The sequence below is a fragment of the Bufo gargarizans genome, chromosome 4 (assembly GCF_014858855.1).
Source record: "Bufo gargarizans isolate SCDJY-AF-19 chromosome 4, ASM1485885v1, whole genome shotgun sequence".
Classification (NCBI taxonomy): Eukaryota; Metazoa; Chordata; class Amphibia; order Anura; family Bufonidae; genus Bufo; species Bufo gargarizans.
In genome coordinates, this window is record NC_058083.1 from 433,001,664 (window position 1) to 433,017,783 (window position 16,120).

Genomic DNA, 16,120 nt, shown 5'->3' on the forward strand with positions numbered 1-16,120 from the left:
GCCTATATAGTCTGCACAATATACTGAATACTATGGATAGCCCCTGGCCCTATCTTATTTCACAATCACAAAGACAAAAGAGCCTTCACTAAGAATCTTCTCTTTTGACTAAAAAAGTAATTCACAGAGCAGAGGTGCCATTATCACCACCTTGTGACAAACCTTTCCTGCCCATGCCAAGTTGAGTACCCATCCATCTAGTTCTCTTATGACAGAACCTCATAAACCTGGTCTTTCTGCAGCCATAGTGTCTCCAATACCAGCAGGGGTCTCACACCTTTAGCCTGGGCAGAGAGCTTCAGAAGAAAAGGACAGATCCTTATCACACAGCTGGTTGGTACAGGAAGGAAGATGACCTGAAAGTCCCCTTCAATCCATAAGCTTCATATTTTTCCCATATTTTCCTAATATTTCATGGGTTATAGAAATGTGAAAGGAACCATCTTTTCAGAGATGGTTTTGGTTCTTCTATGCCACCTTCTAGGAAACCCGCGGGCAAATCAGAGATTCCCGCTCTGAGATATAAAGGTTCTCAGGCACCCTGTATTATCTTTTAGTCGTATTTGTTATCAGATGATGCGTAAAATTGTACTGATTATCAATATCAACTACATTTCTTGATTGGACTTAGGGGATATGGAGAAATGGGCAAAGCAAAGATTCTGCCAGATTTTCTCCCTATGGGGCAAAGGACTGCCCCTGTTCCAATTACACAAGGCTGGACCTGAACGTGTCATAACCACTCCCCGCTTCAGAGTAGGTAAAAACAGTGACACACTCAGGTCCTGCGTCCTTATTCTACCATCTGACGTCGACTAACATCACGACCGCCCGCGGGACACGGGCACCCCGCCATCTTGGATTATTCTACAAAGACTTTGCCTATTACTGGACTTTACCGCGGTAATTCTGAACTTACAGACATTCTATTCCCTTCCACCTCTACCTATTTCTATCCAAACCAATCTGTTCAACTGGCAGGTAGATTTATCTATCAGCTTTAATATATATATTTTTGTGTGTAGTTTTAGAATAAAAACTAACAATTTCATCGTTCCAGTTTTGCCCTTGTTACTTGATGACCTGATCTATGCTAAGAACTCTGTCCTCAGAAGACATACTACCAAATTGTGTTATTTTTATAAATTGTTAATTTACTAGCTCGGTTGCAAATAACCGTTTCGTCCCTTTAGGATTAGCTAGCCGGGGTCTCTTCGCCCCGATTCAATACGAAGAGTGGTGGCAGCAAATTAATTTGATTTCCAGCGTGAAATCAGTAATTTTATTTTTACCGATTGTACATACAATCGTGATTGCATCCTGTCTGGGCCCACCAACCAATCTTAAACGTCTTCTGTGCTCACAGTGGATTCGCCTCCAGAAGTCTCTAGTAGAGACCTGTATGGCAACTGTGGCTTAGTACGACGGGATTGGCGAGTGGTTGTCACAGTGTCCCCTCACTATTATAGGGTTTTCAGGTGTCATACAGTCGAGGCACGAGGGCATGCAATTTTCTATCATAGAGATCTTTGCATGGGCTGAGAAGACAGGGAGAGTTTCAGGGCTTAAATAGGGGTCACCCTTTTGTTCCTTAGTTTTGGATCAAGTCAGTCGGATCCTTATTTGTAACTTCTTGTTTTCTGTTACACCATCCTGACAAGTAGGCATTCCAACAATGGGGGCCGAGTATAGTGCAGGATGCACTATCCATATTTTGCGGATCTGCGGTTTGCAGACTGCAAAATGGATATGGTCGCGTGCAGTGGTGCACCTAGCCTTTCTGCTGCGAAAACTGAAACAATGCTCCTCCAATGCCAATTTCTTAACCTTCTTTGCCACAATGAAAGCGCTTATTTCCCATGGCCCTTCCGCTGCCCCTCTCTTGTCTCTACCTGGTGCTGCCTGAGGCGATTGCCTCACCTGGCCTCATTGGTGGTGCACCCCTTGCAGGAGGCCTAACTCAAATGTTTGCTATACAAGTGAGTATAGTTTTTTCCTGTCCTTTATCTCGACTTGATATGAATTTTCCAATGGATAATATCATGATCATCATATGAATGGCACTGTGCTTAGTAGTCACTAGCAGGTTAATATGATACTGTCTAGTTGAGCATGGAGCATGAATTACTCACAGACACACACAAGAGAATAGGTCCGCATCCGTGATGCAGAGTGCACATGGGCTGGTGCCCATCTATTGCAGACCCGCCATATGCGTGCCGCAATACGGCCATGGAACCACAGCGGCAGTGTGAACAAGCCCTTAAAGAGATTTTCCTGATCACATTAAGGGCTCATGCTCACAAACGTGTGTGCCCTGTGTCTGTGGACCACATATTGCAGTCCGCAATGCACGGGCACTGTCTGTGTGCACACCACTTGTGCATGCGGACCCACTTGAATGGGTCCGTGATCCGCAAGAGACGGTGGATATATTTTTTTGCAGTGACAGGGCACGGACCAAAATCCCACAATCGGCTTCCATGACTGCGCTCCACACTGCTCCATATCTTGCAGATTGCAAACCATGAGTCAATGAGTCCGCATCCGTGATACAGAGTGCACAGGGCCAGCGCCCACCTTCAGAAGTCATATAATTAGTGAAATGATGTCCACCTGTGTGCAATCTAAGTGTCACATGATCTGTCATTACATATACACACCTTTTTTGAAAGGCCCCAGAGGCCTTTCAAAAAAGGTGAAACACCTAAGCAAGAGGCATCACTAACCAAACACTCTCCAAACAAGTAAGGGACAATGTTGTTGAGAAGTACAAGTCAGGGTTGGGTTATAAAAAAATATCCAAATCTTTGATGATCCCCAGGAGCACCATCAAATCTATCATAACCAAATGGAAAAAACATGGCACAACAGCAAACCTGCCAAGAGACGGCCGCCCACCAAAACTCACGGACCGGGCAAAGAGGGCATTAATCAGAGAGGCAGAACAGAGACCTAAGGTAACCCTGGATGAGCTGCAGAGTTACACAGCAGAGACTGGAGTATCCATACATAGGACGACAATAAGCCGTAAGCTCCATAGAGTTGGGCTTTATGGGAGAATGGCCAGAAGAAAGCCATTACTTTCAGCAAAAAACAAAAAGGCATGTTGTGAGTTTGCAAAAAGGCATGTGGGAGACTCCCAAAATGTATGGAGGAAGGTGTTCTGGTCTGATGAGACTAAAATTTAACTTTTCGGCTATCAAAGAAAACGCTATGTCTGGCGCAAAGCCAACACATCACATCACCCAAAGAACCCCATCCCCGCAGTGAAACATGGTGGTGGCAGCATCATGCTGTGGGGATGTTTTTCCGAAGCCGGGACTGGGAAACTGATCAGAGTTGAGGGAAAAATGGATGGTGCTAAATACAGGGATATTCTTGAGCAAAACCTGCACCAGTCTGTGCGTGATTTGAGGCTAGGACAGAGGTTCACCTTCCAGCAGGACAATGACTCCAAACACACTGCTAAAGCAACACTTGAGTGGTTTAAGGGGAAACATATAAATGTGTTGGAATGGCTGAGTCAAAGCCCAGCTCTCAATCCAATAGAAAATCTGTGGTCAGACTTAAAGATTGCTGTTCACAAGCGCAAACCATCAAACTTGAAGGAGCTGGAGCAGTTTTGCAAGGAGGAATGGGCAAAAATCCCAGTGATAAGATGTGGCAAGCTCATAGAGACTTATCCAAAGCGATTTGGGGGTTTGGTGACTTTAGGGGGGTTGAATAGTTATGCACATTGACTTTTTCTATTATTTTGTTGTTTGCTTCACAATAAAAAATAAATAAAAATCTTTAAAGTTGTGGGCATGTTCTGTAAATTAAATGATGCAAATCCTCAAACAATCCATGTTAATTCCAGGTTGTGAGGCACCAATATACAAAAAAAAGTCAAGGGGGTGAATACTTTTGCAAGGCACTGTATAAAACTTCATTTTTCACAGCAATGTGGGCACATATGAACATGGGACCAACACAGATGCCTTCAGCTGCCAGGTGCACATGTAACAGGTCAGCCAGTTAATAGGTACAAATATGCTGACAGTTAAGTTACACTTAAAGATGACCTTTACTGGTTTTGACTTTTCTAAATTAGTACCTGGCACTGTAGGGCATGTTGACTAGATGTGATATGGCAATTTTTTTTTTAAAGATACGCTCCTCTGTTGAGGCGCTGTGCCCCCTGTTCTGTTTCGGCGCCCTGTATGCTAATCAATAACATTGGTACAGGGAGGAGGAGACGACCGTGTTTCTCAGTGGGCGTCTCCTTCTCCCTGGCTGTGAGCTGCCCAATCACAGTAGACCGCGTCACAGCCATTGAGAAAACACAGCTCACCTTCTCCCTGGCTGTGACACGGTCCACTGTGATTGGGCAGCTCACAGCCAGGGAGAAGGAGATGCCCAGTGAGAAACATGGCCGTCTCCTCCTCCCTGTACCGATGCTGTTGATTAGTATACAGGGCACCAAAACAGAACAGGGGCACATTGCCGCAATGGAGGAGTGTATCTGAAGAAACTATTTGCCCTATCACATCTAGCAAACATGGCCTACCGCGCCAGCTACTGATTTTGTAAAGTCAAAACCAGTAAAGGTCATCTTTAATGTTAGAGAAACCGCAGCACTCCTCTTCCAATGCATAAAGTTACTTTTATTCACCGAACACAGTTTTATTGATTGCATACTTTATACTCATTTGTAACATTATTGCCTTATATGGGTCTGTAGGAGGGAAAACTTGGTTATACATACAGAATATGGAGTGTTCACATTACTTCATTAAGATTGTCTTCAAACATTACTATGAAGAATTTGGGGTCAGACTCCAGCCAAAAATAAATTTGCCTGAAGCGTTAACCTTCTGAAAGGAGACTGCCACCATATAAGTTATGTCTACTTTGTTGTATCTAATCATATCAATTACTTAGACTTGTAGAACCAGTTAGGCCACAGCTGCCTGATATTTAACTAATGAAGGCCTCACTGTGTAGGCGGTCTGAATTTTTTAATGGCCGCACGGAACTTTCAGTTCGACCGGATCACGACCGTGCCATGTGGTCGTACCCTTAGTTGTAATGCACTAGATTATCTTTTCTTAAAGGTGCTTCCTCATGATAGGTGTTCAATAGCTGATCAGTGGGGGTCAGACAACCCCCACCCCCACCGATCAGCTGTTTCCTGCAGCCTCCAACGCTGGAATTAGCACTTTAAATGGAACAGGAAGCACAACTCTGTTTTAAAGTGTAGTGGTCGTGCTGGGTTACTGCAATTCAGCACCGATTCACTTTGATGACCCTGTAGGCCACTACACTTTGAACAGAGCTGTGCTTCCTGCTCCATGCAAAGTGCTAACTCCTCCATCAGAGGATGTGGAGAATAGCTGATTGGTAGAATGTGGGGTGTCCTGAAATTAGATCATCAATATCAGGAGCTTAGATATCCACTTTAGGAAAAAGCTTGGGTATCCATGCTATGATTGCCCAATATATGTAACACACAGATTGATCAAAGTCAGAGAGCAATTTGTGTCTAGAAGCTAATAGATGCAAGTCCAGTACTGCCACTATCGTGCCAGTTTATACTTAAAGGGACTGTTTCAACCCTTTTCCATATGCCCTCTTCGGGCATAAGAATCTCATGCATTAGGACCAGCAGAATGAGCAGCTGGTAACAATAAGCAACTCTTAAGGGGAGTCTGTCACCTCCAAAAAAAAAGTTTCAAAGTAACAACACTGCCATTTAGGGTAAAAGCTCAGAAACATAACTATGCCTTTCCTGTGAAAACCTGGTCCTTAAATCTTGAGAAATGCTTATTTTTAGGCAAACCAGGTTTTTATAGCACTTTGGGCAAGGCCACTCCATTCGGTGTACCTTGCATCTCCTCTGTCATCGCTACCAGCTCTGAAATCTAGAGGAAGGTGGCTGGATGGTGTTACTGACAAAGTGAGGATGCACCATACACAGTGGCCCAGCCAACAGTGCACCGAATACTTTCTCAGGACTAGAGGATCATATTTTCAATGGTTGTGTTTTAGAGCACCTGCCCTACATAGCGGTATGTTGACTATGAACCTGATTTTGGAGGTGATAGACTCACTTTAAGGCACTTATCGACATAAGAGTAAAGTTGGCCAAGCACATCGATTTCAGTTGGACCAGGTGGATATCTTATGTCTATGTGGTCTTCCCAACTCCCCCACAGTAGATGATGTTGTAGTCAAGAAGGATCACACATGCTGAATGTCACCACCTTGCTTTGTTTACAGGGGAGATAAGCAAATGTTAGAGGTGTCTGGAAACAGCTTATTCCCTCTTCCCATCCTGAGCACATACATTCTTGAAGAATCTGAGCATGCACGTGTATGGTGTCAGGAAGAATAACTGTCTGCCGAACAGATATTAAAGGAGTATGGTCACCTTTATACTGGTGGATCTAGACAGAATCCACGCTTTTGAATGGCCAGCATGTAATTCTACAGCAACTTCTCCATGCGATTGTACCTATGTACTGTAGTGATTTCTCATGTAGCTTTTACTGATGTAACGCAGCAAACCTTTACCTAGAGGAGAATACCATGTGGACGGTGATGCTATTTGTTACAAAGTAGTGCATTCAGTATACTGGACGTTTTTGGAGTTCAGTATGCGGAACATATACTGAACCATTCATTTCAATGGTTCAGCAAAAAATACTGAAGTGTCTCAGTGTGCATTCCGTTTCAGTATTTCAGTATTTCCGTGCCGTGAAAAGATAGAACATTCTATTCCTATTCTTGTCCGCAAATCACGGTGTATGGGCTCTATTCAAGTCAATGGGTCCGCAAAAAAAATACGGAACACATACGGAAATGCATCCGTATGTCTTCCGTATCCGTTCCATTTATGCTGAACCATCTATTGAAAATGTTATGCCCAGCCCAATTTTTTCTATGTAATTACTGTATACTGTATATGGCATACGGAAAAACGGAAGGAAAAAACGGAAAGGAAACGTAAACACAACGGTAACAAAAAACAGAACAACGGATCCGTAAAAAATGGACCGCAAAACACTGAAAAAGCAATACTGTCGTGTGCATGAGGCCTTACTGTGAGCAAGTAGACAAAAATAATCCTCAGCTTACCAATATACAAAACATGACTGCAAATATTCCTTCCTGGAAAATAATTAGAACCACATGCAAGACACGTAATGAAAGAATTCACATAATAGGAAACATATTACGCTCTCTAAAGGGAATCTGTCACAACAATCTTGGACTATTATCGTCTGTAACACGAGTAGCCCTACAGATATGAAGTCCACGTGGCTATTTTTTTATTTTCCTACTGCCCCTCGTACTCCCACTGTCAGGATTTAAAGCTGAGCTTTAACACATTGTCAGGACAGCTGTGCATGCGTAACGGAGTCCTCTCCATTATGTCGGCACAGTGCAGCAGTCCAGACTGTGTTTTTCAGTGTAACTTTGAAGACTGACAGAAAGGAATGCGAGGCAGTAGGAAAAAAGAAAAATGTCAATCTAGACTCCTTTTGTGCAGTACTACTTCTGTGTTACTGTGGATAATAGTCCAGAATTGTGGTGGCAGAGTTGCTTTAACTCTCCACTGTACAGTGGCGCCATTGCCATAACCATTATTATGCTGCTTCACTTTCCATTTCTTCTGATATTAGTATACCAAAGGCCTCCAACTCTGGTTGTATATCTTATAGGTTATCATGCCTTCCAAATGTCCCTCTTTTGAAGACATAGTCCCGTTTTTTGACCCAAGTCCCTCTGTCTCTCTTTGCTCCTTAAGGGCCGCTTCACACGAGCGGATGCCGTGCGTGGCATCCGCTCCGTGAAAGAGTGCCAAGACCCGCTGCAGACTGCAGAGGCACGGAGCGGTAACATGACTGTTAATGCTCCGTGCCTCTCTGTGATCTCTTTACTACGAAATCACAGTTGTCACTGTGATTTCGTAGTAAAGAGATCACAGAGAGGCACGGAGCATTAACAGTCATGTTACCGCTCCGTGCCTCTGCAGTCTGCAGCGGGTCTTGGCACTCTTTCACGGAGCGGATGCCACGCACGGCATCCGCTCGTGTGAAGCGGCCCTAAGGGTTGTCTACATGGCGATTTTGGGCGTGACACATATCACGCGTCCAAGTATTACATAAATTAGGTCACTTCACAAGTCCCACATTTTCTACAACCTCTACTCCAGGATCGCAAAAATCCAAGATTCATTTCTATGGCTGCCCGGCTACATTGCAATACTTGGGCATGCAATAGGGCACGCAATATGTTTTGCGGCCAAAATTGCCACGAAGCTGAACCCTAAATGTCCCTCTTTTTGACCTAGGAAATAAATGTGCATTAATAAACTTGCCATAAGCATCTCCAAAAACTGTCTGGTTCCTGAGCTCATTCTCCCCTCAAAGATCTCTTGTTGCTCCATTCCAACTGTGCAAGGGTCCCTGCGCCTCTCAACTTCCTGCTACTCTCTCGACATGGCAGGAAATGGCTGTCACCGCCAGATCTCTGAGAAGTTCAGACAGACGTTCTTCAGTACCTCCTGCATGATTTTCTTTTGTTTTGGTTTCGCTTTGACATCTCTTCTCCCTCTCCCAGCTGTCATCTATTAGCAGTGATTGCCTCCCTTTATATCCCCTCCCATACTGCCTCACTTTGCGGTTTATACTACTTCCTGGATTGTGCTCACTGCTAGAAGTTTGCTACTGCTGGTTTCTCAGATAAGTCTATCCTTTTATTTGTGTTTTCCTGTTGGCTTGATTCTAGGTGACCCTGACTCCCTCCGTATTAAGTGCAGGGAGCCGGTGGTCGTGTCCCCTCACTATTATAGGGTTTTCAGGTGTCACTCAGTCTAGGTACGTGGACATGCAACTTTCTATCACAGAGATCATTGTATGGGCTAAGCAGTCAGGGAGAGCTATAGGGCTTTAATAGGGCTCACCCTTTTTGTTCCTTAGTTTGGGATCAAGTCAGTCGGATCTTTATTTGTTACTTCTTGTTTTCTGCAACACCATCCGTGACATTATAAACCGCCAAAACCGTCTTAAGCATGGATCCGCTTTTAGCCTTGACGGACCGCATGCGGGCTCTTTCACGATACTGTCCTTGCTGGGCACCCGGGGGGTAGAGCCCCAGTGGATCTCATTGCTCGGAGATTCTGGTGGCCGGCTCTTCGTAAGTCGGTTGAGGGTTTTGTGGCAGCCTGCGAGACCTGCGCTCGTGCCAAAGTCCCTCATTCACGGCCATCAGGTCCTCTCCTCCCGTTACCCATTCCTTCCCGTCCTTGGACACATCTGTCCATGGACTTCATTACGGACCTGCCTCGTTCATCGGGGAAGACTGTGATTCTGGTGGTGGTGGACCGTTTTAGCAAAATGGCGCATTTCATTACTTTTCCTGGGTCGCCCAATGCTAAAACGCTGGCGCAGGCATTTATTGATCACATTGTCAAATTGCATGGTATTCCTTCAGATATAGTCTCTGATAGGGGCATGCAGTTTGTTTCCAGATTCTGGAAGGCTTTCTGTTCTCGGGGGTTCGGTTGTCATTCTCTTCTGCTTTCCACCCGCAGTCGAATGGCCAGACAGAGCGCGTCAATCAGAATCTGGAGACATATCTGCGCTGTTTTGTGGCGGAGAATCAGGAGGATTGGTGTTCTTTTTTGTCCCTTGCTGAGTTTGCTTTAAATAACCGTCGTCAGGAGTCCTCTGATAAGTCACCATTTTTTGGTGCATATGGGTTTCATCCGCAGTTTGGGACATTCTCTGGAGAGGGGTCTTCTGGTTTACCTGATGAGGAGAGATTCTCCTCGTCTTTGTCATCTATTTGGCAAAAGATTCAGGATAATCTAAAGAGTATGAGTGAGAGATATAAGCGTGTGGCGGATAAGAGACGTGTGCCTAGTCCGGACCTGAATGTTGGTGATCTGGTAGTTGGGTCCTAAGTTTATTGGGCTTTACAAAATCTTGTCCGTCATCAATCCTGTTGCCTACCGTCTTGATCTTCCTCAGACTTGGAAGATCCATAATGTTTTTCACAAGTCCCTATTAAAACCTTATGTCCAACCCACTGTACCCTCTTCTTTACCCCCACCTCTGATTGTGGTTGATGGTAATCTTGAATTTCAGGTCTCTAGGATTGTGGACTCTCTCGTATTATCCGCTGTTCTCTTCAGTACCTCGTTCATTGGGAGGGTTATGGTCCTGAGGAGAGGATGTGGGTTCCAGTGGTGGACATTAAGGCCACTCGTCTTATCAGGGCGTTCCATAGGTCCCATCCTGAGAAGGTGGGCTCTGAGTGTCCGGAGTCCACTCGTAGAGGGAGGGGTACTGTCACCGCCAGATTTCTGAGAAGTTCTGACAGACGTTCTTCAGTACCTCCTGCATGATGTTCTTTTGTTTTGGTTTCACTTTGACATCTCCTATCCCTCTCCCAGCTGTCATCTATTAGCAGTGATTGCCTCCCTTTATATCCCCTCCCATACTGCCTCACTTTGCGGTTTATACTACTTCCTGGATTGTGCTCACTGCTAGAAGTTTGCTACTGCTGGTTTCTCAGATAAGTCTATCCCTTCATTTGTGTTTTCCTGTTGGCTTGATTCTAGGTGACCCTGACTCCCTCCGTATTAAGTGCAGGGAGCCGGTGGTCATGTCCCCTCACTATTATAGGGTTTTCAGGTGTCACTCAGTCTAGGTACGTGGACATGCAACTTTCTATCACAGAGATCTTTGCATGGGCTGAGCAGTCAGGGAGATCTATAGGGCTTTAATAGGGCTCACCCTTTTTGTTCCTTAGTTTGGGATCAAGTCAGTCGGATCTTTATTTGTTACTTCTTGTTTTCTGCAACACCACCCCTGACAATGGCTGTGAATGTTGCTCAGCCAATCACTGACTGCAGCCATGAGCCGCCTCAGCCAGTGTCTGAAGCTCACTCAATCAGGTGTAAGTGTCTCTTTGACCATTGAAAAAGTTGGATGGTATGGGTTCATAGTCTCCAACTGTGCTGAATTTTCTATAACTGTGCATCATTTTCAGAGACAGTACTGACAAATTTGGGCTGCCCCAGGCTGAAAATGGGTTGGACTAACCTAACTTGGGTAGGACTAACCTCACTTATTGTGAATACTAACCAGCGTGCCAAACATTTTATAAATAAGCATATAACATATTGTTTATCTGTGATCTCTCCTCACTGAACTACAGCCAGTGAAATCATGAAAAACATACTGGTGTGCAGTATAGATAGCCGAGCATTGGATGTCCATAGGAATAAGGGTGCATTCACGCTGGACTATAGGATTCCATGTTAGAAAACATATATGGGTTTTGGTGTGGGATGCTTCGCTATGGTATACCACAGCAGACTGCGCTATTCCATACAGCATTAAAAAAAGGTACACATGCATACCACCCTGACAGGTGCCAAAAGGACACTCTTTTGACCTTTATTGAGTAAATGATGGCCTATGGATATGTAAAAAGGGTTTTCCAGGTATTTAATAATCGGTCAGCACCATGGCCTTTTCAAACAGCTGATCAGCGGGGGTACTGGGAGACAGACCCCCACTGATCAGATATTGGTGATGTAGTGTATCCTAAGGATAGGTCATCAATATTAAACACCTGTAAAAAACCCTTTAAACTTAAGGTCCTATAAGGGTTAATTCACACGTCTGTGTGTGTTTTGCGGATCCACGGATCCGCAAAACACGGACAGCGGTAATGTGTGTTCCGCATTTTGCGGACCGCACATTGCCCGCACTTATATAATATGCCTATTCTTGTCCGCAGTTCCTTATAGAAATGAATGGGTCCACAATTATTTTGCGGAACGAAAAATTGCAGACGTGTGAATGGACCCTTACACCTTCCCTCCCGACAATCGCCTGCACACTAGCGAAGGATGCCGCTGCTATTACATGCAGAGATCTCCTACTCAATATAGGGTCAAGTGATTGTTAATGCCATCGCTGTTCCCTATACTTATCATTGTTTGCCTGCAGCAGAACGCCTATTACATGGCGCGATCTGCCACCGGAAAGCCAGGACTTTTAAACATGTTAAAAGATCCCGATTACCCGATGAACGCGATTACCTGAGGATTGCTCGTTCATCAGGTAATCAGCGTCAGTATTACACTGCCAGATGATCGTTAACAATCGTTACGACTAACGCTCGTTAGTGATCATCTTAGCGATTCTCGATTGGTGTAATAGGGCCTTTATGCACAGAAGCTTATCTGGTACATACAGCAGACAATGTACAGGCAGTATGATCATAAGATTAGGGTTACAAGGTGACACTTGTCTGTTACTTGCTGTCGCACAACTACTTTAGGGCTGTGATTTGTCTGTAAAAACACAACCAAATCGCAGAAAAGTCGCAGGTGAGTTGCAGTCACATGCACCTCGCATTGCTGTCTATGATCGCAAAGTCCCGTGCGACCAATCATCCAGCAGTAGAATTTTTCTGCCATTGTCGCACTGCAGTCGCGGCACGTTGTATGTCGTCCTGTGACACAATTGCCAATCAGTAGATGCAACGCTGTGCAAGTTTCATGTTGTGCGGCACATGTTGCTGTGTAGCCCTGGGTACAGCCGCACCCAATTTGTGTACAGCACATTGGCACAGGCTGTTTTTAGGCTTTAAAAAAAAGCTGCAGATGCCCAATTTACAAGGGCACAGCAGGCAAAGCAGCGTGTTCACCGCTCCTCGCAGAGCACAAAAAAAAGTGCAAAACAGAGAGGGAACTACCCACACACCATGCCAGCAGCCGTAACCTGGCACACTGCCCACACCACTGTCACTTTGATTCATGTGCACCAATCAGCACCACACACATAAGTTTATGTTCATAAAAGGACATGATACAAATGCAGTTATTATTTTGTCCCTGGCACCGGTGCCCAGAAATACCCGTTTCTAGCTGCCCGTCATTCATATAACTTTGTTTTGGGCGTGACTTGTGACCCAGGAGAAGTTTCTCAGCAATGAGGTTTTTTTTTTTCTTCTTGAAACGGACACGCCCACTCTTGTATAGTCTTAACCAATCAGCTGCCTGATCTGAGCCCATCCCTCTCTTCTGAGGACAGCACAAGCACTGTCACGCCAAGACATACACAAGTCACTATTAACCCTTCAGCTGCTGCACGCACAGTGAATGCAAGAAAACGACCCTCCTAGTGCTATTTAGCAAAATATAAAAGTGAGATAATGGAGCTGCTCCTCTTATTATGCTGATACCGGGATGCATACCTGCCCCATATGGTTAATGCATTGCCATGCAGAATATGGAACAGAACTGTTAGCAAGTACGTTGTGGTTTGAAGCAGCTGCAGGCACAAAGCAGGAACCAAACTGTTTCACGCGGTAACATTGTTAATACAGGAGAAGCTCGAAAAATTTGAATATCGTGCAAAGTTCATTTATTTCAGTAATGCAACTTAAAAGGTGAAACTAACATAAGAGACAGACTCATTACATGCAAAGCGAGATATTTCAAGCCTTTATTTGTTATAATTTGGATGATTATGGCTTACAGCTTATGAAACCCCAAATTCACAATCTCAGGAACCCTTTGCTCAGGGGGTATGGATTAATTAGCTGACTAGAACGTGACACTCTGAGCCTAGAATAGTGAACCTTTTCACAATATTCTAATTTTAAGTTGCATTACTGAAATAAATGAACTTTTGCACGATATTCTAATTTTTCGAGTTTCACCTGTATATTCCATATGGTTGCAGCTCGGGCATGACATCTCTAGGTTTAAAGAGATTGCAAATATCATATTCTAACTGTATAGGTTCTAATATGACCATTAGAGTTCTGAAAGTAATAAAAGTTACATAATATGCCCCAAACACTCCATAACCATGTTATTATAAGAAAAAAATAGTCTGTTAAAAATGGCAAAACTGAAACTGAACAACATACTTTAAAAACGTCCCCTTTAAATTTTACAGGATAATAGACAAAATAGGACATGTCCTTTTTTTTAACGGACGGTATTCATGGTCCGTTAAAGAAATAGCGAGTGAATAGACCCTAAAAATGTCACTGTTCTGAAAATGCCTGTAACAGTAATTTTTCATTCCTATCCAACACTGCTACATTACGAAACATCATGCCTCCTGATGCTTCTCCAACACAGTATGGCCCAGGCTTGATCTTATATGGTATACCAATTATTACCCCCAGACATAACACTCACCAGATACATTCAGTTGTCCACCAAGAAACCATTTTACCCGGCCTTGAGTGAAATCGCAGTCTTTAACTTTCTGGTATGGCTTTACCCAAGTCAGCCTCTCCCTGGCAAGAACACCCCAAAATGTCTCAGGGTCTTCATGTGAGACTTGTAGGAGATCCTGAAAGGTCTGTACACTGGGTAGGGCAGTTGATTCTGGCATATATGAATTGACATCCCATTGAGGTCCTGGATTGTGATAAGATGGTTGTATCTTCTGTTTCTGGTATGAAGCACAGTATCGTACCCCAAGGCTTCTCCAGGGGCAGATTCTTGCAGGTCCCTGTTGCTTGGTGAGCAGATGGTGCAAAAGTAGTCTGCTTGTTAGATTGGCTGCCATGGTGATTACATACGAGTTATAAAGATGTATTACAAGAGGAGCATAGCTTTAGAAGAAAGATTAAAAAGTTGCAACGGGTTCCCAGATGGAAAAGTTCCTGTGCTGATGAGAACTACAACTGCAAAACCATCTGCTGGAGCTGTGCTGATAGAATTACACTAGTCCACAGCTCCTCCTCATTTCATATCCAGGAAATGTAAATGAAACTTCTTCTGCACCTCTACTGCAGTTCATTGCCCCTTGTCTAATCCATGTGCAAATGACACATGTTCCGTGTTTTTCTGGCAGGCTCGTCTCCAGATTCCCGCCCTTGTAGTGGGTTTTTCTTATCTCATGACAGATGCCTCAATAGTAGTCACAACTTCTTGCTTCGGGGTAAAGATCTACATATTCTAAGAACTGTGCCAAAATGTGGCTCTGTGAAAAAACTATTTATGATCAACTGATTTAAGTGCCTTTGAAGGAAACCCGTCACATTAAATATGGTATCTAATCTGCAGGCGGCATGGTAAAGAGCAGAAGGGGGTGAGCAGATTGATATATAATTTTGGAGGAAAAGATTCTGTATAACTTGCATTTTATTAATTCAATCCCTGATCTTTCTATGCTTAGGAGTCCAGTATGTGGTTCTACATAGTGACTTGAGTAGACCTCCTACTGGACTACTAAGCAAAGAAAGAACTGAACCCAGACAACCCCTTTAATGAATAAAATGCAAATACTGAATCTTTTCCCACCAAAACATATAATAATCTGTTCATCCTGCTGTATACAATGCTGCCCAAGGGTAGGACAAGCATGTACAATGTGACAGGTTTCCTTTAAAGGGGTTGTATGAGATTTTGATATTAGTAACATAGTAACATAGTAATATAGTTTATAAGGCTGAAAAAAGACATTTGTCCATCCAGTTCGGCCTGTTATCCTGCAATACGATCCAGAGGAAGGCAAAAAAAAAACTGTGAGGTAGAAGCCAATTTTCCCCACTTTAGGGGAAAAAAATAACTCCCTGGATCAACAACCCATCTTTAGTAACTATAACCTGTAATATTATTACACTCCAGAAATGCATCCAGGCCCCTCTTGAACTCCTTTCGTGAATTCACCATCACCACCTCCTCAGGCAGAGAGTTCCATAGTCTCACTGCTCTTACCGTAAAGAATCCTCTTCTCTGTTTGTGTACAAACCTTCTTTCCTCCAGACTCAGAGGATGTCCCCTCGTCACATTCACAGTCCTAGGGATAAATAGATGATGGGAGAGATCTCTGTACTGACGCCTGATATATTTATACATAGTTATTAGATCTCCCCTGAGGCATCTTTTTTCTAAAGTGAATAACCCTAATTTTGATAATCTTTCTGGGTACTGTAGTCCACCCATTCCAGTTATTACTTTAGTTGCCCTCCTCTGAACCCTCTCCAGCTCTGCTATGTCTGCCTTGTTCACAGGAGCCCAGGACTGTACACAGTATTCCATGTGTGGTCTGACTATGTGATTTGTAAAGTAGCAGGACTATGT

The 16,120-nt window shown here is 44.0% G+C and overlaps 1 protein-coding gene across 1 annotated transcript in view; it reads right to left on the reverse strand.

Annotated features, from left to right (window-relative positions):
* The window catches only part of LOC122934184 (acetyl-coenzyme A synthetase 2-like, mitochondrial), a 110,045-nt gene extending 95,197 nt beyond the window's left edge, over positions 1–14,848 (reverse strand). The window contains exon 1 of the mRNA XM_044289458.1: positions 14,225–14,848. Within this exon, the coding sequence (XP_044145393.1) occupies positions 14,225–14,600 (376 nt within the window). The 5' untranslated portion in view covers positions 14,601–14,848. The remainder of the gene's footprint in view (positions 1–14,224) is intronic.
* Between the last annotated feature and the right edge of the window lie 1,272 nt (positions 14,849–16,120).